The 23,276-nt window shown below is 38.0% G+C and overlaps 1 protein-coding gene across 7 annotated transcripts in view; it reads left to right on the forward strand.

Annotated features, from left to right (window-relative positions):
• The window catches only part of MEIS2 (Meis homeobox 2), a 178,614-nt gene that overhangs the window by 33,583 nt on the left and 121,755 nt on the right, over positions 1-23,276 (forward strand). For 4 of the 7 annotated variants that reach the window (XM_038406015.2, XM_038406017.2, XM_038406016.2 and 1 more), the window contains exon 8: positions 20,549-20,694. In XM_038406015.2, coding sequence (XP_038261943.1) covers positions 20,549-20,694 — 146 coding nt within the window. Of the gene's footprint in view, positions 1-10,083; positions 10,186-20,548; positions 20,695-23,276 lie in introns of all 7 variants that reach the window. The other 3 variants (XM_043515709.1, XM_043515711.1, XM_043515710.1) reach the window with 1 other exon arrangement.

Consider the following 23,276-nt stretch of genomic DNA (forward strand, 5'->3'; position numbering starts at 1 on the left):
GTGTGTATATGTGGGTGTGTGTGTGTGGTAATATTTGGTATGCGGGGAGGGAAATTATATAGAGATATAGTCAGAGGCTACAATCTTGATTGTGATTTTCTTCAGTTATCATTTTTTCCAAAATATCTTATATAAGCTCAAAGCAACTTCTTCTGTTTGTACTTGGGATGTGAATATACTTTTCCCCTTCTTTATTCACAAGTAATCATTTTACCTGCTTCTTTAGAGTATTTCCTTGTAAGGTTCAGCTGCTCTTAAGGTACTGAAAAGTTGCCTGGTATATAATTTGTAATCTAGGAGCAAGCCTAGCACAACTCCTTGGGGTATGATTCCCTTTTTGGTTACCTTGGTAGAGTTCTTGGCTTTGATCAGAAGGGTATAGGTTGAGTGGTAATGTGCAAGACAGGCACACATGCACAGTTCAATGGGAACTCCCATTAATTGATTATTTCTGTTCTACTGTCTGGCAACCATTTGCCAGACATAAAACAATTCATTTGCTCCTCAGTTTGTTTAGGAATGATATGTTTCTCCTGGATGAAAAATTTTGTAGGGTAGGAGGAGAAAACAAACTCCAACTGCATGTCATTTTATTAAATGTCCCTTGAATCTTCTTTTATAGCCTACACTTGCAGGAGGAGGATGTCTTATTTAAACTAATAGCTCTTTTCCATCTGTAACAGTTGCCTTATTCTAGACAAACTTTGATTCTTTGCTGCCTCTGTATAAGAATAATCCTTCCAAACCAATTGTTGAAAGGTCCTGTGTTCTGATACTTCTCTTTAGGTTTTTTGGCATCGCTCAAAAATCAATGTCCTAACTTTGCAACAGTCATTCATCAATCAAAATGTAAATGTCATTCACAAGTTTTAAAAATATGATTTTAAATAAATAATTTAAATTTTAAATCCTTTAGTATGTATCAGAAACAACATGTTGTTGGTAATCTACAGTGTTTATGGAAGGAAATTGTCTTCCTTACATACATTACATTACTTTCAACTGCCATTTTCTTATTTCTTTTATTTGGCTTCACACTCATGTAAGCCTTTCTCTTTGCCATTTTCTTTTGCCTTTCAGAAGACTTTCCTAGAAGCAACTCTCCTTTGATTTAATTCCTAGCCCATTTTCTTTCTAGGTTTCTAACAACAGAAAAACTTTAAACTGTTCTTCTGTTCTCCATGCTACTTCTTTTACAGCTGGTGCCTCTCTGGGATCTTTCTGTTAGTTGCATTCGGTATCCATGAGGTTTGTAGGTTGCAGGACTGGGGGAGACTTAGCTGAGACTGATTTGCCTAAAAAGAAATTTGGGCTTAGTTAAGTTTAGGGCTTAGACAAAGATTTCAGTCTGTTCTTTGCTTGATTCAGTCAGCTCCACCCATCCCTATTAAAAGAAGTAGAAGAGACCCACAAAACACGTTAACATTTTGTAGTGTCCAGGGGAATCTACTGAAACTTGGCCTTCATTTAGGATTCCCTCCTGAGGAGCAAATTCCCATGGGTGCTTTTGAAGCTTTAAAAGCTTTGGTTTTGTTTTAAAAGGCCTCTGAGCATAGGCAATGTTTTCATAGGCATTTAAAAACAAAAACCCGTAGCTTTTAAACCTTCAAATGTTGCTATAGGGATTAGCTTCACTGCTCAACAGTCTAAGTCTGAGATAACACCTGCAAGAAGTGTGTGCATGTTTGGATTTTGTGAAAATTGTGATGCAAACTCTCGAATGACCCACAAATATGCTACACTTGTAAAGTGGTAGCTCTGTGTGTGTGTGTGTGTTTACATCTCTCTTACTGTTACATCTTGTCTGTTTCATTGTAAAGCATCTTTACAGGTAAACTATTCTTTTGCTTTGTTTGGAAAGACTGGTGTACATCAGCTCATATGATTTTTGAACATTCCTTCATTTGGTCTATGTATGTACCTCTGGGTGTAAATGCTGGAAAATGGTCTTCAATAGAACAGACTGACTAAAAGTCACCCATTATGTTTCATTATCTAAAGATCATTTTGCTTGAGCATTACTATTGCCTTCTACAGTTAGCATTACTTTCACAATAAAAGGTTTTTGAGCACCCCTTTGTATAATTGAATGATTCACATTTACTGTAGCTAAAGCCAGATGTAAGGCTCTTGAATTAGAAAACAGGGATGAACATATAACTATACAAGTTGCTGAAAAGGTCATAAACAGCAATGTCTATACACCATTTTCAGCTGTAGTGCTCTTAAGTTCATATAACATAGGTGCAAACCTCTTCTTACATTTTTTTAGATTTTTATATTTGAGGATAAAATTATTATGCAACACCACTATGTTTTCAATTCCCTCTGCCTCCCCCCAAAGCTAAGAAGGCATGTAAACATATATTCCAGGGTTGCAGATACTAAATTGGCAATCTTGGCACCAAATAACCTGTTGGAACTAAAATGTCAATTCAGAACATGTGCTTAATTTAACAGTCCATAACCCCGTTTTTAGAACATTGAAATACCTACCCTGAGGAAAGCTCATAAAACGTAGGTCTTTAAAGTTCATAGATTAGACCAATGAAACTGCAGCCGTTTTAAGAATGTGTATCTTCATTGGCTCCTATTAATCCAAGATGGCTAAGTGTATGAAATCCAAGACATGAAAGCATTGAAGATTTTCTAGAAAGTGTACCTTCGGTAGGTTCAGTGATTAAAAGAATAGAAAGAAAAAGAAGAGCCCTCAGAAAGAGAAATGTTTTGCATTTGGAAGGTCTGTGTATTGCAGATCTGAAAGACTCTTAGCTTGGTTTGTGAGTGTATTTAACTGAGCTTTTTACAGCATATAAGGCTTAATTCTTCTACAAATTCCCAGTGCCTTTAAGGTTCTATTGGTTAGGATTAGGTTGAATAATTTCAAATATTTCTTATCATGTTTCCCCCTGTGTAATATTTCACATCTGTCTTACTTTACTTTTAAATATATAATTTATAAATAGATAACAATACTGATACATGTGTCTGAATCCCTTCTAAAAAGAAATGACTTGTCTTGTATTGCATATGATTGCTTCAAGCTGCTTTAAAGTAACTGTCTTCAACAACGAAGAAATCTTTGTTATATTATTCATCTTGAGGCAGCAGAAAATTAAAAAGCTGAGCTACTGTAATAACTAGAATCTATTGTTTTAAAGTACAACTGAAAAATAAACTTTATGCACAAGACTAACCTGAATTTGTGGTAAGCAAGCATACATGTATAATTCTGCTTTTTTGCACCTGGTCACACAGTGTGCATAATGTTTAACTTTTAATGCGAAGGAATTGTAATTGGATATATTCAAAAATGCACAGGTAACTTTTTATGCTTTTTTTTTCTGCGTGTTGTAATTTTTCTGACAAATGGCTTGCATTTTTGCATGTTCACCAATTGTGTCCCTTTGCCACCAAATTAGATGCATTGCTGTTACATATTTTGGGATAAGGTGCTTTTATTCCCTTTTATATGAAATAAAACAGCAGCATCTCCTAGCACTGAATAAAATGGCGAAAAGAAAAGAAGAAAATGAAATATTTAAGTAGTTAATTTAGGGAGGTTTTTTTGATTGCTTACTCACAGAGTTTCATACATTGTTTTGATAACTGAATAAGACTGTGGAAAAAACAAGTTGTTTTTTAACAAGGAAATTATTTAGACGTGCAAAGCGTTTATGTATCTCAATGAGAACAGTGTATTGTTAACAGTGATTGCACACATCACATGGTGCAACCTTTTGACAAGTGAGTGTCTGCTGGAGACATCTGTGAAGGATGACCTTTTGACCTAAGAAAGAATGCTATGAAGGTGGGGGAATGCAACTATCAGAGTATCAATCCTGGCCTAACGTACTCTGAGAATTCTCACTGAGACCCCTATACTATCCTAGTTAAGTTTCAGTTTCAGCACAAAATTTAGCAGCTTCTCCTAAAACAACATTAAAGGCCTGATTCTGACTTCACACCAGTGTAAATCAGGAGTTTAAGTCAGTAGTGTCAAACTAGTATAAAATTGATGTCAAATCAGAATCAGGCCCTTAACCTTTATATATTCTCATGTGATTTGTAGCCTGAACAAGGATTACTAATATCATAAATGCCTATTATTCTGTCAGAGCCGATTTGTTTCTGCAGATCACTTGTTCTCCTGCAAGCAGCATATGGGCTACAGCACACAACTTGAATCTGTTTGCATGGAAGGTTATAAATTGCAGCATTCAGGCATAGTCAGTTGTGGTAGTTTTATTTTGTTTTGTTTTGTTTAGGACAATACACTACACTGCTCTAAAAGCCTTCCCAGTAGTCCTGATCTTCACAGAAAAGAAAATCCATTGTACAGGCTGTAATCTGAGAAACTTTCAGTTATCATGCTTGTTTTTATTCACAAGCATTGATCCTTCTGTGCATGTGACCCTCTGAAAAGCAGCAACATGTTGGTGATGCCTCTTCTTATAAATGTTGTTGAGTTTATACTGGTCATTCATATAGACAGTTCCTAACTGTCTGTTGTTCAACAGGCACCTCTAGCCTTCTGTTGTAGTAAATGATGTGGTTGTTCTAGGGCTGGTCTACACTGGCAATTTACAGAGCTGCAACTTTCTTGCTTAGGAGTGTGAAAAAACACCCCTCTGAGAGCAGCAAGTTTCAGCGCTGTAAAGCACCAGTGTAGACGGTGCACAAGCGCTGGGAGCCGCGCCCCTCGTGGAGGTGGGTTTTTTAGAACGCTGGGAGTTCTGCGACCACACAAGCCACATTAAACCGCTGCCACGGCAATGCTTTAACATTGCCAGTGAAGACTAGCCCTTAGTCTCAAGCACTCATGTCACTTTTTACTTAAATGATATTGTGGAAATCTGTAACTGCCAAAAACACAGTAGCAAATATTCTATCCCAAAAGTTGAAGTAGTCTTGAAGAAAACAGGTTACTTTTTTTTTCTTAGTCCCACAGTAGATCTGCATGCTTCAGCACTGATTTCGCAGCTAGTTGGGTCCCAGGAGGCCTTAGTGAGTGCTGCACTGCTCAGGGAGTTGCAGCTGTATAAAATGAAAAAAAAATTTAGTTTGTATGAATTGTTCTTTACCTCGGTTTGGGTTCAGAATGGCAGCTGCACTCCGACTTTGTGTGTGACAGCACAAAGGACAGCAAAAGTGAAAAGCAAGTCAGCAAGTAGAGAGACAAAAGCAACCATCAGCTAATACAGCTCCACATGGCCTGACTAATTTATGAGAAAAACCTGTTCTGTTCATTGGATCAGCACTCTGAGGAGGCAGGTGGAATTGTAGGAAGTTTTCATTGACTCTCTTGAGCAACTAAGGAAGCCACTAGAGATTCTTCTCAGTTTGAACTTTATCAGGGTCTACGCTTAATCAATATGGTATTGGAAAAAGAATTAATTACTAAAGCAGAATAAAACAGCTGCATTTTAAACTAAGGATCCATCAATTCAGTAATCTTCCAGTTACAGGCTAGGTGCCGTGAGGATCATTTTGACTTCATGTAATGAGGAACAGAGGGAGCTTCCTCATGAACGGGCTGGGAATTCACATTAGCCTATTTCAGCTATTTGTCATCAGTACAACTCATTTCTCCCCTTCTGAATTACAATTTGTATTTGATATACTGTCAAGCCCACAAAATTCCCATATTCATGGAACTGAAAGCATTAATGCAGAAATCATTGTCACCATGAGAAAAAGTCTTAACCTTCCTGAGCCTCTTTATTCTATAGGCTGCGGCCTGAGTGGTTTCATGCTGGACATACCTCTATTGTGTTCATTGTGAGGGTCAGAGACCTGCCTGTTGAAGAAGCAGTAATTTGAACACAGCCTGTAAATGTTTCATCTGTAATTTCCATAATGGTGAATTTCAAGGAGGGCTGAGAAGGGTTATGGGAGATGAATTAGGTTTTTAGTGAGCTCATTAGGAAGCCAAACAGAGTTTAGACAGCAAGGCGGTGAGTGTGGCTGTAATCAGTTCTGCTCGCTTTGTTCCCTGCCTTCGGGACATTTTTTCAAAAACTTCATGGCAGGGGCTGATGAGAATATACTGAGCAGAGGCTGCAATCTGATGGTTGACTTGTTGATTTGTAAACCTCTTAATTCATTTTTTGTTCAATTTAATCTTTTCTTTCTTAAGGAAAATTAGTTGAATGTTAGCCCTCTTTGCACTATTCACCTCTTAAATTATGCTCATTTTGAAGAGCTTGTTATGCCTGAATAAACATGAAATGACTTGGCATTTTCCCATAAGAGGCACACCCATTTTAACACCATGTATTTACCATTCCTGGAAATGTCTCATTAACTTCTGAAAATCTGTGAGCATGATATTTTTGGGCTACTGTAACATACCTCTTGGCAGTCACAGAAGGCAGTTTGGTTAATGCCTCATAATATCCATTTTTATTCTCAACATGAAGAAAGGCTCTCTATAGAAAATTGATGCAGTTTGCTCTGCTAATTTTCATGCTCATTCCAATTAATTTAACATGACCCAGATTTTCTTCCTCGGGCTCATCCTGACTAATTAGTAAGGCAACACCTAGAACAAGTTCTGTTTAATAACATTGAGGAACACTAGTTGTGAGTGATTTTGATGCTAATAAAGATATTCACTGATGGGACAGATATTTGATGTCAATTATGGTATGTAATTTAGAAGTCCCAATGTGCTGGATAGAGTATAGGAAGGCTAGCAAATCACTATGGGAGATCATGGTATTTTTAAGACTTCCACATCACCTAACTGTCCGCTGGGACCAATTAGTTTATTTATTTATTTATTTATTTATTTATTGAACAACTAGTAGGATTGTCAACTAATTCTACAGTAATGGATGGGGTGGTGCTGCTGGGGGAGTTACAATCTGTGAACCATTAAGGGTAGACGCAGGCCTTCATTATTTACTGAACCTTATCACATAAGAGAAAAGCAGCCATGGGTATCAGAAAGCAGCACTGGTAGAAGAGAAAGGGGTGGCTTCCCCACCTCCTTGATTTAGGTTCTTTATAATTTTTGTCATTCAGATGAATCAATTTCTGTGAGAAACTAAGTAAACAGGATTTAAAGAAAAACAGGTTTCTCACCTCTGAGACCTCATTAGAGCCGTATAGACCTATTATAAGAGCTGATGTTTCTCATGCCACAAAAATGGGCCAACAAACTTGCCTTTTGTGAGATGAATTCTTTCCCCAGTCACTCACAGGTATGGAGAAGTTATATGTCTAGCCACGCTATAATACAACACAGAGAGGGCTCATAGTCATATAAGTGGTTTTATCTTGCAGAATTGAAAAATGTTTATTGGTAAACTTTAAGGGCTTGCTCCGACTCCAAAAGAAGTGTATGGGCTTGATTCTGCACTGGCTTGCAACCTGTGTAAGGACTGACACCTCTACAAAATGGGGATAAAATGCTACCAATCTAAATTCTTCGGGAAGCATTTTATGTCCACTTTGCACAGGTGCAAATGACAACACAAGGTACATGGCAGTGGAGAATGATGTCCAAAGAAAGTTTTACCATTGATTTCAGTGGGAGCAGGAGCAGGTTTTTGTACAGTTTTTATGCAGTCTTTATTCAGGCCAAACTCCCATTTATGTCAATAGGATTTGAGCCTGAATAAAGGCTGAGTAAAAATGGTGTGAAGACTTTTTTCACCAATTTTTTCACCAATTTTTAGGACAAATCCTGATCTGATATTTGTATATAGAAGATGCTAATTTGCAGTTTTAGGGCATGTTCCTGATCTTATTCAAATGAATGGAAAGGTTACCATTTACTTGAGCAGGGGCAGGATTAGGTTTTCCTTGTGTGTACATGTTTCCATCACTAATGCTTATTTCCACTTTGTCTCTTTCTATTTTATCTCTTTATGCTTATCTAAGGGCAAAGAGAAAAGAAAATCACTCTAACTTTTCCTTAAATGTGCAATTTGAGACAAAACATTAGAAAATACACTTACAGTATACTCATTTGGCAAATATGGAATGATCAAAATGGCCCAAAGACAAGATGGATCAAATGCAAAAGATATGACATGAATGAATGGGCATGCCTGACATAATAAATAATAATAATAATTAATAATCAATACTAAGGGCTGCCACACAAGCCTCTCAACGCATTTTTCAGTAGAACTTGTGCTCCTAATTCACTTGGGCACTTTGGAAACCCCTCTACCTGTAGTCACTTAGTGAGTCAATGACAGAGAAGAAAATAGAATGCAGCTGTCTTGTACTAGATAATACTTCAACTGCACTGTGATTACTAAGTGCTGTATAAACCACACAAGTGTTTAAAAAGCTGAGAGAGTAAAATCAAGTAGAAATGTCTTAATATGAAATTGCAGTTTTCTCTTTAATGTCTCAGTGTGAAGTTCCTGTTGCCTCTATTGACTATCAGATCTTAATGTGAAATTATGACAATGAGAACTATGATGAGTTTTTTAAGGGGAACATGGGGGCTGTATAAAGTTGCTTGCAAATGCAGTACATAAATATATACTATGCATTGTCAAGCTGAAAATGGCACTGTTAACCAAATGATAAGCTGCTTTTATAAGTAGTCTTGCAATAAAGAAACGGACTTGACCACTTCTACAGTGATTCCTAGCTGGTGTCAGAACATGACAATTCTGTTGTACTGGGTCAGCAGTGAATACCTCACTCAAATGGTGCAAAGTCAGCTGGTACTTAATTTTTTATCTCCTCAAGAGTGCATTCACTGACTTTATCACTTAGAAGAATGACTCCCTTGCCTAGTGTGATCAAGATCTGCAAATTTGCTGCATCAGCCTATTTAGCCTAGACTGCTACTTGGTTGGTAGGGTTTAGATCTGCTCATATGGCATAGATGTCAGTTCTCTCATAGACTAGGTGAACCTAGGGAAATCCTGCCTTTGGGAGCAAACTCACTTTTAGCCCCTTGAAACTTAGGAAAGACAAATCTCTACAAGTCACCTAGTTTTGTCCACTTAAGGCCCCATTGTGTAACCAACATTGTCCTGTAGGAAGGTGACTAAAGCATAGGCTTCAAAAGAAATCCCACTAATCACATATAGCGGCCATATGTGACATAAGTCACTCCATTGTCCCAGGCACTGAATACCACCTCTGCTGTGACTCAAAATCACATCTTAGGTTCAGGGATGACACAGCAGAGCACCAAGTCCCGGAGTGGCTTTGTCATTCCTTGCTTTGAGCCATGAGTTTTTAAATAGACTTAAAATTAAAACAAACCTGTGTCCTCTCTTTCTCCCCTTCTTTTGCCCAGCCTTTCATTTTCCAACCCCAATTCCCTGAAGGATTTTGTCAAATATCCATGAATTCCTAGTGTTTCCACCAAGTCACGCATCATTCCTTTGTGCTGGTTTCAGCTGACTACTCAAAGGAGGTCCAGAGCTGAGTACTAGTGGAGGGGGTCAATGGTCTTTTCTCTCCCTCTTGCTTCTGCCACACCTGGCCCAAATAATCCAATACATTTACTGAGCAGCAGGAAGGTGACCTGGTTCTGAGTCTAACCAGCGAAGTGGTTATAAATGTGAGCCAACTGAACCTTGATGATCAGTGTTCCTGTGTCTGCCAACCTGCTTCTTTTAGCTTGATAGCTTATATGAATTAAAGAATTCTTAGCTGTATCTCCCCTCACGTCTGAGGCTAGTTCCAAAGTAGTTAATAATGAACAGACACTACATGCTCCCATTTTTCAATGTTTGTTCTTAAAAGTCTTTAGTTTATTTAACTCATATTTTAGCCTACTCTGGTAACCATTTTTAAAATATCTGATATATGTATGCGGTTGAGATATGTATTTCATACTTTATCAATCAGTCTTTTGGAAACATTTTGGGCCTCCTAACCCAGAGTAATTGTGGGCCTGATCCAAAGCCCACCGAAGTCAATGGGCATCTTTCCACTTATTTCAGCGGGCTTTGGATCAGGCCCTAAGTTATTCAGAGTCAAATAATATACTACTTAGACCACAAAAACAATGTTTAAAGTATAAAGGGTTTAACTTAAACCTACAAAAGCAGAGTGTTGGTGTTCCAACTTAACCCTTCGCATTCTGGCATTTTCCAGACTGCCAACCAAATGAACACTTTAGGAGGAGGTGTGTATATATGTCCGCAGCACCCAGAGGGTTAATCCACCCCATTGTGCATAAGTGTTGGAGCTCTTATGGTATGTAAGATCACATAAAGTTTGGAGTTGTTTTGTATTCTTCTTAATATACATTCTCAGGAAGCATCTTCTTTGGTGTTGTTAGGGTATCCGCTGTGAATGTGTATGAAGACTAGTTCTCTTATTTGTATTATGAATTAAATACACATTTGTGTACCATTTATCTATAGACTGCATGGCAAAAGCTTTTATAACTTGTTCCTATTAATGCACGGTTGCCACTTTAAAAACTTTTAATATTCACCCATTCTAAGTTTTTGTTGTAAATCCCAAAAGAGGCTAATTCACTTTATGAACTCATGGTCTGACAAATGTCCTTTTAATAACTGAAGTATTTGGAGTTTAAGGAGTGGGGGGCAGGGAGGAAATCATCTTTAAGGGGTAAATTTGTATATTACATTTTCAGTCCTAACAGGTTTTTAAAAAATGGTTTAAAAATTGCTCTGAAGCTGAGCTCTTTTATGTGACATTTCAGCTAGTGCAAATTTTTATAGCTGAGTAATAAACCCTTACAAATAGGGGTTTCTAATGGGAACATTGATAGACCACTAACTACAACAATATTATTGATTGCCAATATAAGAGGGATGACTATTTAAAAACATGGCATTTGTATCCAACTGCATGTTTATCAGTGTTTTCTAGGAAATGTCATTAAAATGTTTCATTGTTTGAATTTTATAAAAATTGTAGGAAAGATGAAGATGTTCAAAAGCATAATTTTCTTTTGTAAAGAACAGATATATATATTCACCATTATGGAAACTACTTGTATGGTTTCATGAAGAAGAACAGTTTTGAGTATTAGAAATTATCTTCTTAAAAAAGATGCATAGAGCACGTCTTTATCTATGTACAACAGCTGCAAATTGTTAAAGGTTAAATATTAATGAGGTAATATTAAACATAATGAGATAACTTTAGCTACAGGTAGGATTTTAATTGCACTTATTCTGCCCACATTCTTTGATATTACTGATGACAGAGATACTAAGACATCAGAAATAGAAGTTGATAGTTACTTAAAAACAAATAAAGTGTCTTAATTTATATTGGAGTGAGGTAATTTTATTCATACTAAAACAAAAAATAATAGCCCACTTATAACTGAATATTAACAATATGAACTTTTGTGGGGAGGAGCAGGAGAAAGTAAAATGAACTTTTGAAGAAGAACTAAAAACCTTTTGTAAACAAGTTAGGGCTATTTTTTTGCCTCAAATTCTTTAATGATTTGTTGATTCAGAGGTTGTAGCTAGTATTCTTAACTGTGCTATGAGAATGATACAATTATTACACTAAGGATATAAAAAAGGAGCAATTTAAAGATAAATCCATTTAGGCAGCAGCAGAAGGACATTTTGTGTAACAATATTTATCATGATTAAAAATTTAAACAAAATAATAGCTATTTACATTCAGTTACTTTAAAGTAATTACTCTAAAGCAGGCAAAATACTTAGACAATAATTTAATAATGTTTTCCTCCAATATAGGTGCCAAAACCTATGCATAAATTTCACAATTTGTGCTGAGAAAAAAAACCTAACGAACAGTATAAAAACAGAGTCACTGAGCACTTCTCTCCACACCAATGAGTTTCACTTTTGAGGGGAAGAGAATCATAAATCATAATAAACCACAAATATTAATATGTCTCTGTTTAGGAATCGTGCAGTGCCTGTATTTCCATTTGGTTGAACAAGATCAGGGTCTGGTCCTGGACTTCTTACTGAAGTCAATGGCAGTTTTGCTTGAAAAAGGAGTGTTTAGTAACAGTTTTGCCAGAGCAAGGAGTACAAGACCAGGCCCTAGCTGTGCAAAAGAGACCCACAATTTCAAATGTATTACCTTTGTTAACTTCTCAGGCTAGCTTTTTCCTCAGCTTCAAGGATCTTAATTATAACATTTGTTGGTTCAAAGATTAACATTTAGCATTCCTGGAAAGGCTTTCTGGACACTAGTAACCTGATCAGTATGGTCTTCTTTTGGTCTCTCTCTCTCTCTGGTTCTTTGTATTGAAGGAGAGATGATAGTATCTGGCACATTCCTTGGATGACTTGAAGATAGCAGCCTTCTGTGTTTGGGGCTGAAAGATTGTGAACTTTGTGTTAGCAGAAATGCCACACAGGGGAGGTGAATAGAACATTAAAAAAGCTTTAGCTTTAGGTAGTGCAGTGCAAGCAGAGTTGAATTTGAGAGCTGGGACTTAAGTGGACATTTGTCCCTGCTTTCCTCCTTAATAAAATCTGAGTGTTAACTGTGGATAAGGGCATTTGAGAGATCACTAAAAATGAATCATTAGAGTGCCCAGAAGAGCTTTATTATGATGTACTGTGCAGAACTTTATAATATACTATGTACTTTTATATGTGCTTATCAGATGCATGTATATGTTACTGAGTATTACAAAAGTAAATTTTGTTCTTTGCTGCAGAGCCAAAGCAATTCATTGCATTAACATAACAAAACTTTTAAAAAAATCTAATTTTCTATTGCCCTGTGAGAAAGGACTGTTAAATAGAAACCACAAGCTTCATGACCACAAACATTTTTCTTGTGTATGTATATATTTAATTTGAAAATCCTTGGCACAGAAATACTGACTGACCAAACTGAGTTAAAATCAAAATTACCAGTGTGATATCAGGTTTCAAGATTGACTCCTTATAGGTGGGGCATAGAAAGGTCTCCTAATTACAGTTTTGTTGTTGGGCAGTGTTCATAGCAAGCAGAGTCACAGGAATGAATCTCTTCCTGTAACACCACAAGGATGTTGCTGAGGATCTGGTAATCAAAGTAAAAATACTATGGAAAATAATTTTTTTAACTATTACTATACTAATTTGCCAGATCCAGGGAAAAAAATTCAGCCACATTTACATATGTGTCCATCTGTCTGGTTTTACACTTTGTCTCCAGCCAGTGGGTGAAGCGGTTTTAATCCAAGCTGCAGTCTGATTTCCTTCTAACATCATATTTTATGTGTACATTATTTGTAACTGGACATACATTTTCTTGACAGTTGCTAGTTCTAAACTGTTCTTTTAAATAATCTCATCTATCTGGCCACAGTAGTTTAAACTGGAGTAAGCGGCAGAGTTCTCCATGGATAATTTTGTTAGTTAGCAGATTGTTACCATCTCAATGTTGCTGAAATCCCTAATCTCAGGTCAGCATGAAGCTGCAGTGGTTACAATCCTGTTGCCTGATGTGGTGTGAATGGAAGTGCTTTCTGTCAGAAACATGTGGTCTCTTCAGTGGAGAGCCTGCGTAAATCCTGTGTAAATAGAGGGAGGCTAACAAAGGATGAGCCCCTGCAGCTCAGAGCATTTGGAGCCATTTGGGGGCTGAATTTGCTAAATGCTGCTTATACAGCCTGAAAAGTTGAAGAGAAAGGAGCATAAAATCCCTTCTTTTTTCTCTTTCTGCTCAGACCCTGGGGGGCAGGGTGTTAAGGGCCAGAGAAGCCTGAGGTAAGCCTATGAAGACTGTTTTTTCAGTGCTCTTTTGAGTGTGAAAAAGGTGGCATGGGTCACTGTCCCCTCTTTAATGTCGGAAAACCCACACAGTCAGTAAATGTTGCATGTAAACTAAAGCATTTCATCTCTTCTCCTGCACTCCATGGCAGTGAGCCATGAACTAGTCACTCGAAAATCACAGAAAAATTTCACTTTAACATGTCCAGACAGTTTAGCACAGCAGGATGGTAAGAGAGATCAGTAATTAGCAGGTTTCCTTACAGTTCCCCATGTCTATATCAGAATATTTTCCCCACCTGATGTGAAAAAATGTTAGATTATAAAGTACTAAAAATGAATCTCTTGACTTTTATCCCAGCACACATAAGCCTTCTCCCAAAACAAAAGGCTACACAAATATTTGATCAGCATTTTAGTTTAAACCATAGTCCTTCTGCAACTGTGCATTCACTTCACAAGTAAACATCAGCTTTAAAAGCTGATAGTTGTGAACACCAAAAAACCCCTAAAACTAAATAAAAAACCCCCAACCTCTGCTTTTCTCTTAATTTCAAACTTATTTCCAAAAAAAAAGGAACCAGGAAAATAATAAAGGGGAAAATATGATAAAAATGAAAGTTCCGGAAGTTATTTCTGCAGGGTCTTTTCAACCACCAACTTCAATCGCATATGTAGACAACAGAAAACCTCAAAAATACCTGAAACATCTTTCCCCTCCCTAAAGTAAATAAACTGAATATTTATAACAAATGCCTCACTGAAAGGGATAGAATGTAAAGAACAAAGAAAGACACCCAACCAGGAACAGAAAATATCACATTCAACATTTTTTATTCTCCCTCTTGGGGTGTCCAGTATATCCTTTGGTATTTTGCCATTGACATATGTAATTCTTTTTCAAGTGAGAGTCTCTCTATGCATTCCAAACATGGGTGTACATGCACACCATGCATCAGATCTGGAAGGTTTTCTTAGCAGTGTATATTGACCCACATCTGCGTCATGTGTTCCCTTGTGCTCGCAGCCAAGCATATAATATGCCGTGGGGTCAATGCCTCTCCAGTTCCCTCTTACTACCACATGGCCTCAGACAGAACCCCTGTTCCTTCACGCTCTTAGCTTGCTAAGAGAGTGATATACTTTCCATTTCCTATATAAAGTTATATATAGCTGTTATTTTTAGTGTTCTGTAGTTTGACATGTGTAATTCCTTCACCCATTGCCAAGTGTCACAAGGGAATATACAGTTAACTACAGCCTGCAAACAGGGGCTTGTTCCTTACTGAGGGAAACACACTAAAATGCCACTAAGGGAGGAAGAAGAGTGGCTTTGTGATAAAGGCACCACAGTAGGATTCAGGAAACCTAAGTTCCATTCCTGCTCTTTGAGTGACTTACTGAATGATCTTGTACCAGTCACTGCAGGTTCACATTCTGAAGGGCCTTAGTTGGGCACACAGTTAGAAAAATACCTGGATGTTCCTCCCACCATCCTTGGGTGGACTGTGTAAGAGTCAAAAGAAATTGTAGCCCTTGTACTCTGGAAAGTCCAAGATCTTATTACTTGAGATGCACAAAGAGGTGGGGTTATGTTCACACCTCTACCCCCTTTCATATTGTTTACAGAGCAGGACTAATGCAGCAGGAGAATAAAAATGTACTTCATAAAGAAGTATAGTAATGCAGCATACTGGCAGTTCCAAGAGCCTTCTTACCATGGGCTGCACCTTAAAGGTACCATCTAGTCTATCATTTTACTGTGCCTCAGTTTTCTCATCAGTTAAATGGGGTTAATAATTATTTTATTCTGCAGGGTGTTGTGAGACAAAACTAATTAACATATACAGGATTATTAATTTTAAAAAAGCTCTGTAAAAGAGTTGTGATCAACTGAGGCACTCAAGCCAAGAGCCCAGTGGTTTAAAGAAGAGTGGGATGTACATGAGGTGCTCTGACAAAGGGGTCCTTGATTCTGGATCTGGTTTTACTGCTACCTTAGTCACTTACAGCACAGGTTGTGTGACTTCGGAGCATACCATAAGACTCTTCTATTTTCCCAGTCTTTTTCCATATGACAAGAGATTGGGATAGTTGGAAGAGAGGCAGTTTGTTTCTGTTGTGGGTTGCTCTTATTGATCTATTGAGATACTTGGTTTATAATAGTTGTACAGCACCCCGAGCTCCATTTATAAATTTAAACAAATAATGGCAAGTGCAAATGTGTGTGCATCTGAATTCCCAAACATGACTTTCATGCAGAACTCCCCCTCCGTTAAACTATTGGGCCTGAACAATCTCTGAGATTGCATAAAAAACTTTTGCATAAAAAACTGCATCTGCACTGCACATATATTATATTATATTATATTATATTATATTATATTATATTATATGCACCATTTGTTTTTTCTTTCCAAAACTCATACCTGTTAAAGTAGTTGCATTATTTTTAGTACAATGGTGAATTGTTTTTAATCCTAGTTGAGGTGTATCCTTTCTCTTTTGTTCAACAATAACATGGCTATCAGCTGCCTTGCCTGATGATGGTGAAACTCAGATGCTGAGTTCTGCAATATATTTTGCCAGAAACAGTTTTCTGGCTGCCTTGCTAGTTATGATAGCGGCAATAGAACTGCTTCTGGAGTTTGGACCTGTGGAGTTACCATTTTCCTTAGAGTAAGAATTTGGTATCTTTCATGTGCATCAATGAAATTCGAAAATCCTATTCAGATGACATAGGACCAGCTCTCTAACCAACATTAACTCCAGTTCTGCCCTATTCCTTCCCTGTGGAGGGGAGAACAGCATAGGAGTAATTGGGGTGGCAGAATATTAACAGCATAGAGTCTTGTAAGACGTACTGCCAAGGAGAGGGTCATCACCAGCAGTGTGGTCATGCAGCCCCTCTGCAGAATTGGAACTGTTAGTTCCCAGTGATCCCTCAATCTGTGAGCTTTGGAGCTATGTCCCTAACCTCCAGGATCCCTGTCATTTCCACAAACTCTTCCATTTGAGGGGAGTAACAATGCATACTAGCTCAATGAGGTAACCCTGGATTTATACTGGTGAAACTGAGACCAGATTTTGACCCACTGTCTGTCTCCTTATCCCATAACAGCAAAAAACCATGGGGGCCGATATTCCACTGCCTTTTACACCATGTGCTCTGTTCCCCTCCCGTGGGTGTTATTGAGCGTGCTATTCAGTGCTTAGAATCTAGAATGGGATTGTAAGCAAGTAAGGCACTGTGCCTCTTTCTCCACTGACTTGGACTCTGTGTAGTCATTTACCCCGTACAAAGAGAATGCAAAACACTACGTTGCACTCTCTCTACAAAGGGGCAAATGAGTACATGTTGTGCAAGGCAATGGATTATTGGCCCCACCAGTTTTTGCTGCTATGGGATAAAGAGACAGACAGTGGGTCAAAATCTGGTCTCAGTTTAACCAGTGTAAATCCAGGTTTCAGAGTAGCAGCCGTGTTAGTCTGTATTCGCAAAAAGAAAAGGAGGACTTGTGGCACCTTAGAGACTAACAAATTTATTGAGCATAAGCTTTCGTGAGCTACAGCTCACTTCATCGGATGCATTCCGATAGGTTGCATCAGATGCAAATCCAGGGTTATTCCACTGAGATCATATGTATTGTAGCAACTTCCCAACATTTGAGGTTTGATTCTACCATTCTTATGCATGTTGCCTAGTACCTTGGTATGTGGGTGGTCAAATCAGTGGGACCAATCATGCACTAAGGATGGTGGAACTGGACCCTCAAATGATTTAAAATATGGTTCCTTTTTATAAACAGTATTTCAAATGCAATTAATCTGGTCTGAGATAGGATTTAAAAGATCTAAAATCTGTTTCTGATCTCACCAGTGATGATCTAACTCCTTTGAGTTCACCAGAGTTACTCCTGGTTTACACTAGTGTAACTGAAACCAGAATCAATATCTAAGAAGTAGATATTCCATTCTGAACGTAGTAGCTGTTTAAGTGTTGTGTTTGCTAATGTGAGTAGCCCTACTGAACACAGGACAGTAAGGATTTGCAGAACTGACCCCTTAGTTTGCACATAGTGCCCAGTTGTGGTTGGTTTGTCTGTGGGATTTTTTTCCCTTCGTAACTCAGTTATCTAGGAACACAAATTTTACAGTGAGTTTTCATCTACTGATGTAATTTGAAGGTGCTATACTTAAATTTCCTTTCATGGGGTGAGGGGAGAGATTAAAGAAACATTATTTCTCATCACTTATACCATTGATTAGGTGGAAAAGGCATTGCAAGTTTTAGCTGAACTTTCATCTCCTGCACTATTATTTGACTTTTAAAGCAAGGATAGTCACAACCTCTCCAAAAGGTCTAAATGATGCTTTAAGACTATTGGTGATTTCAGCTGTTTAAACACACACACACACACACACACACACACACATACACACACACACACACACACACACACACACGTGTATGTCTACAGAGGCATAGGGATCATTTATGTATGTCTATATACAATGTGCATATGTCTCTGTACTAAGAAAGGGACAGAGAGACTGAAGGAAAGAAAATTTTATATCTACATGCAGTATGTGTATACACACCTAGCATTTACATAGGGAGACAAAGATATATTTACCTAGACCATAGACAGATAAACAGACTGACTGACTTCAAACTTGCACTTTCAGTGTGGCTGTTCTCCCCACCCCCACCCCCGCATCTCTGGGTACTGCTTTTCAAAACTGCCTGAGGCTACAGTACAGCACCTCAGATCCCCAAGGCCCATTGCCTGGCTCCTAATAGCCACTCTCCATCTGTGTCACATGAACAGCTGATGAGATAGCTCCAGTGTCTGTATTTTGGAGAGCACATCCACCCAGGTTAAAATGCTGGGGTTGCCAAGGAGCAGTCAGAAGCCATTAGTGTTTGTGAGAATTTGCCTTGCAGCAGTTCCTTGGCATAGTGGAAAGGGTGTGTGTGTGTGTGTGTGTGTGTGTGTGTGTGTGTGTGTGTGTGTGTACAAGCACACGAGGGGTATGGGTAGGGGTGGGAAACACAGGGACAGCCTGGTAGGAAGGAGTTCATTCTGAATAACCAACAGTCCTCAGAAGTAATTGGTTTGTAACACTGTATAGGACCAGGCATCATTTCTTTTGATTATTTTTGCACCCATTTGACTCACCTTTATTTTATCACTAACAGAAGCCAACAAAAAAGAGAGCTGTGACTTCAGGGTCTTGCTCTGGTGTTTGGGCAGATGGAAGGGAGCTGCTCTGCCTTGGGGCAGGGTGGTTGTAATGAAGTGGCCTGTCAGTCTGTAAATAGTGAGGGTCATCTCTTCCATGTGATGGAGGGTATCACATTGCAGTGAAAATGGAAATGTCAATAAAATTAATCTGCCAGCTCTTTGCTGTGGCTTTTCCATTTCTCTGGTCCAGGAGGGTTGTGGGGTTGTTGTTTTTTTTTTGCAAGGGGAGGTGGTGGAAGAAGGGTGAGTGGACACACGGGAAATAGATGAAGCTGAAATAAAAGTTTTGAAGTAAATGGTCTATATGTAGCAGTAATGTATTTGTTTTAGTAGCACTAAAGAGCTAGAAGAGGCTATAGGAATTAGCTTGTGAATCTATAGCATTCCTCAGGAAGCTATGGAGCGTCTAGCTCAGGCTACATTGAGCACAGAGTTTATTGTTTTAGGCTTTCTTGGACAAGGTTTTTACTTAGCATGGGATTTATGGCATTTACTGCTAATGAATGTCTATTCTTAAATTACAAAAACCACCATCTCAGCGCAATTCCCAGATGTCCTTCCAGGACCTCGGCTTCTTAAACACCAGCAGGGAGCATAAACTCTCCACTTCTCTGTTTTCCTCTTTCGTGTGGCTCCAGGCTAATGATGTGTAAGGAAAACATAGCAATCTATAAAGTCTCAGTGCTGTCCCAGTATTCTTCATTTATTTTGCATTTGATTATGCCACAAGTCGGATCTTGTTTCTTTCCTTTTTTAAAAGTTATTAGTTCAAATATTAATGTAGGAATATGGCATATATTGCCGCTCTTGATTGATGCCTTCCCAAAAACAGGAAGACATGCTCGTATGAATTTTAAGAAAGTAGGGGTCCTGCAATGCCTTGCCAGAAGAGTTTTTCAGATACATAATTTAGATGCCCTCCAGGCAGGCTTTCAAGGCATTTTTGCTGGAGGGCAAGAAAAAATAACTATGACTGTTAAAAGTAAATGATTTTTGCTAATGCACAATTAATGCCAGGGAAAAGCACAGAAGAGAAAGATGTTGATGGAAAGTTCTGATTAAGTGAGCACCCTACCTTGATGTGCATTTTTTTTTAATGATAATGATCACTGATGCAGAGATGTAGAAGTTTTCATGTCATGCAAATACTATGTGCAGGATCATATACGGTGTGTGTGTGTAGGTTGGTGATAGTTATGGGGAGGGGCTGATCTGACAGCACCTATGCAGAAGGCCTAGAATATATAGACTACAGAACATCTAAGCTGAATATATACAGTATGTATTCAGTAAGGTTGTAGGCATGCATTTTCAGTGAATAGAGTTTCTGGTGGCAAGTTTTCCCACATTGAATCCTGTAATTGACAAAGAGCTATTGCACTATGTCAAGCACACAATTATAATTGAATTAATGATATGTGCTTGTGTGAGACACAAAATTAGTATTTGGAGAGACATGGTTTCTAATTTTTACATATTTGTATCGGCAATCATATTTAATGAGAAAATGTATGTGCCCGATGTTCTATCAAATCAAAATAAAGCTGCATTCGTTTCCCAGTAATTAACGATACCTTTTAGTTTATATGTTTTGTTTATTATGTCTCCTTCCCCTTATTTTGTTCTTTCTTTTAGGGGATGGTTTAGACAACAGCGTAGCCTCACCTGGAACAGGGGACGATGATGATCCAGACAAGGACAAAAAGCGTCAGAAGAAAAGAGGCATTTTCCCCAAAGTAGCAACAAATATCATGAGAGCGTGGCTTTTCCAGCATCTCACAGTAAGTGGAGACCAAAATAATAAAATCATAAAGAACAGATTTTTGTTCACATGCCTGATGAGGTTTATTCATTATTATTAGAAATCAGTTATCCCCATAATTTTCTGGAAGATAGTAGGGATCAATGATCACTTTTATTTTTTCTAGAAGCTTTATTTATTTATTTATTTACATCAGTCTAGTAATCATGACAAGTGGAATATCCATCATAAGATGTTAGCATGAAACAACACTAGAGCAGAAGGCAGCCATTTTTTGTTTACATTCCAGTAATGAGAACTGTTCAAAACGTTGTTAAGATGAAAAGGGGTTTCTACATTTAGAATATAGTATATATATGAGGACACTAATAAGGGGGTTGAGTAACTCTATCTTCTGGATTGTGTTATTGTTGGCCCCTGTTTACAATAACCCTCATATGTATTAAAGGAAAAGTAATACTCTGCAATGCAGGTATTCCAACAAACATTGCAGAATGCTAGAGAAGTCATGAAGCAGCTTGCAAACTTGTCATGTGTTAGTTTACATGAGAAATATAGATGGTTTATTGGTTCTCTAATTCCTCCGTTCTGTAAAACAGAGATTAAAACATCTTTTTTAGCTTTTATTCAAGTCCATTATCTTAAAAGCTAGCCCTATTCTCTTCTGGGGGAAAGAGATTAAATATGTGAAAAAGCAACACTTTTAGTAACAATCTAGCTTTATCCTCCTGTTTGCAACTGGTTTTATGTGTTGGTGTTCTGTTGACTATTACAGCTTCACTTAAACATCAAAATACATTTTTACAGAAGAACTGGTAACTCTCCTATAGTTCACTATTCAGATGGAAATGCTAGAAAATGGTAAAATTATCACTGATTATTATTATTATTACTGATTTTTTTCACCCCTTCCTATAAAATTGTTTCTCACCTATTCCGTTTGGCCTAATGGTTAAAAAGATAATAGCATGGTTAACTACCTCACATAAGGACTTCTTTGTGACTACCAAAGTTATACAGTTCCATAGTGAAAAGCAAAGGAGTACTTGTGGCACCTTAGAGACTAACAAATTTATTTGAGCATAAGCTTTCATGATCTACAGCTCATGCATCTGATGAAGTGAGCTGTAGCTCAGAAAACTTATGCTCAAATAAATTTGTTAGTCTCTAAGGTGCCACAAGTACTCCTTTTCTTTTTAAAAATACAGACTAACATGGCTGCTAGTCTGAAAAAGTTCCATAGTGGTTGACATTAGTTACAGTGTCTTGATTCCAGGACAAGGTACCCCTTTTATTTACGGTAGTGACTATTGAACTGCTCTGCTGGTAGAACAGCTAATGGGGGATGGTGGTTGGGGGGAGGAGAGAGCAATAGATCCACATTTCTAAACCATCATTTTGATGTAAGAACATTAGTAGCAAACTAAGGTGCATTGATCTGGCCTGTGGGGTCAGGATTAGCTAGAATAGCCAGTGTCTCTGCTGGAGTAGTGGTTAGTCTTGCCTTCCAGCTATGGCCATTTCAAAGGTCAGGTGCCCTGTACCCACTTGGCTCAGAGGAATTAGACAGAACATGAGTCTCTGGACTGATTACTTAACCAAAGACAAAATAATGAGTCCTAAGCAAATACTGACTAATTGAAAGGGCTGTAAATCCATTACATATTGGTCAGGGATAATCAGGAGTATTTAATCACTTTTATCTATTCAGGAGCACTGAAGCTGCAACAGCAAAGCCCTGAACCTTGCCATGTGCTTATTATTCTCATCATTATCAAAATTACTTCACAGCTGTTCTTTGCTACATCACCTCAGCTGGAGATTTACTAACCTGTAAAATGTTTTTAATTTGGAATTCGAGCGAGTGTGAAGGGAGGGAGTTTCATTTTTAGCTGGAGAGTATGGCTACAGAAACAGCAAGGGGAAACAGCTAAAACCACCGGCCACAAATAATCCATTTTCTTTCACACAAGCTTGCATGTTCATTTCCTTAACTCTTACCAAAGTTTTCAATTTCTTGTTGTTTTTTTTTACCCCTGCTTCCTTTCTTTCTTGTGTGCGCATTGAAAGCATTCAACACATGCTTACTAAACAATCAGCTATCTCTCGCTTATCTTGAGAAAAATCCTCACGGTTTTGTTTTTTGGAAATCCACCCCCTCCATTCTCTGCCACCTCCTTCGCCCCAGATGAATTGAGGAAGTTCAGCAGCTTTGATGAGGATGTTCCTGGAGGAAGGAGGAAAAAAACACACGCAAAACCAAAAAACCTTTTACCTTCCAGGCTTTAATGAGTTTGCATGTGCTGAAAGATTTACTGTGCTGTAATTCTCAGACCTGAGAACTGATAATGGAGACCCCTGACTAGTGCAATGTAAATTCAGAAAGATTTTTGCCATAAATGCATGCAGCGAAGGAAGAGAAATCTTTTTTCTAAATATTCCTCACTTTTTCTCAGATTACCTTGTCCATTCAAAGTGCAACGCCAGCTCTATCGCAAAGGGAATCTATGATGTATACATTATTGTTTCAAGTAAATTTCTTTACAAAAGGAGTCCATAATTCAATATACATTCCTTCATTACTACTCTAACCTTATTTCA

The sequence above is a fragment of the Dermochelys coriacea genome, chromosome 6 (assembly GCF_009764565.3).
Source record: "Dermochelys coriacea isolate rDerCor1 chromosome 6, rDerCor1.pri.v4, whole genome shotgun sequence".
Taxonomy (NCBI): domain Eukaryota; kingdom Metazoa; phylum Chordata; order Testudines; family Dermochelyidae; genus Dermochelys; species Dermochelys coriacea.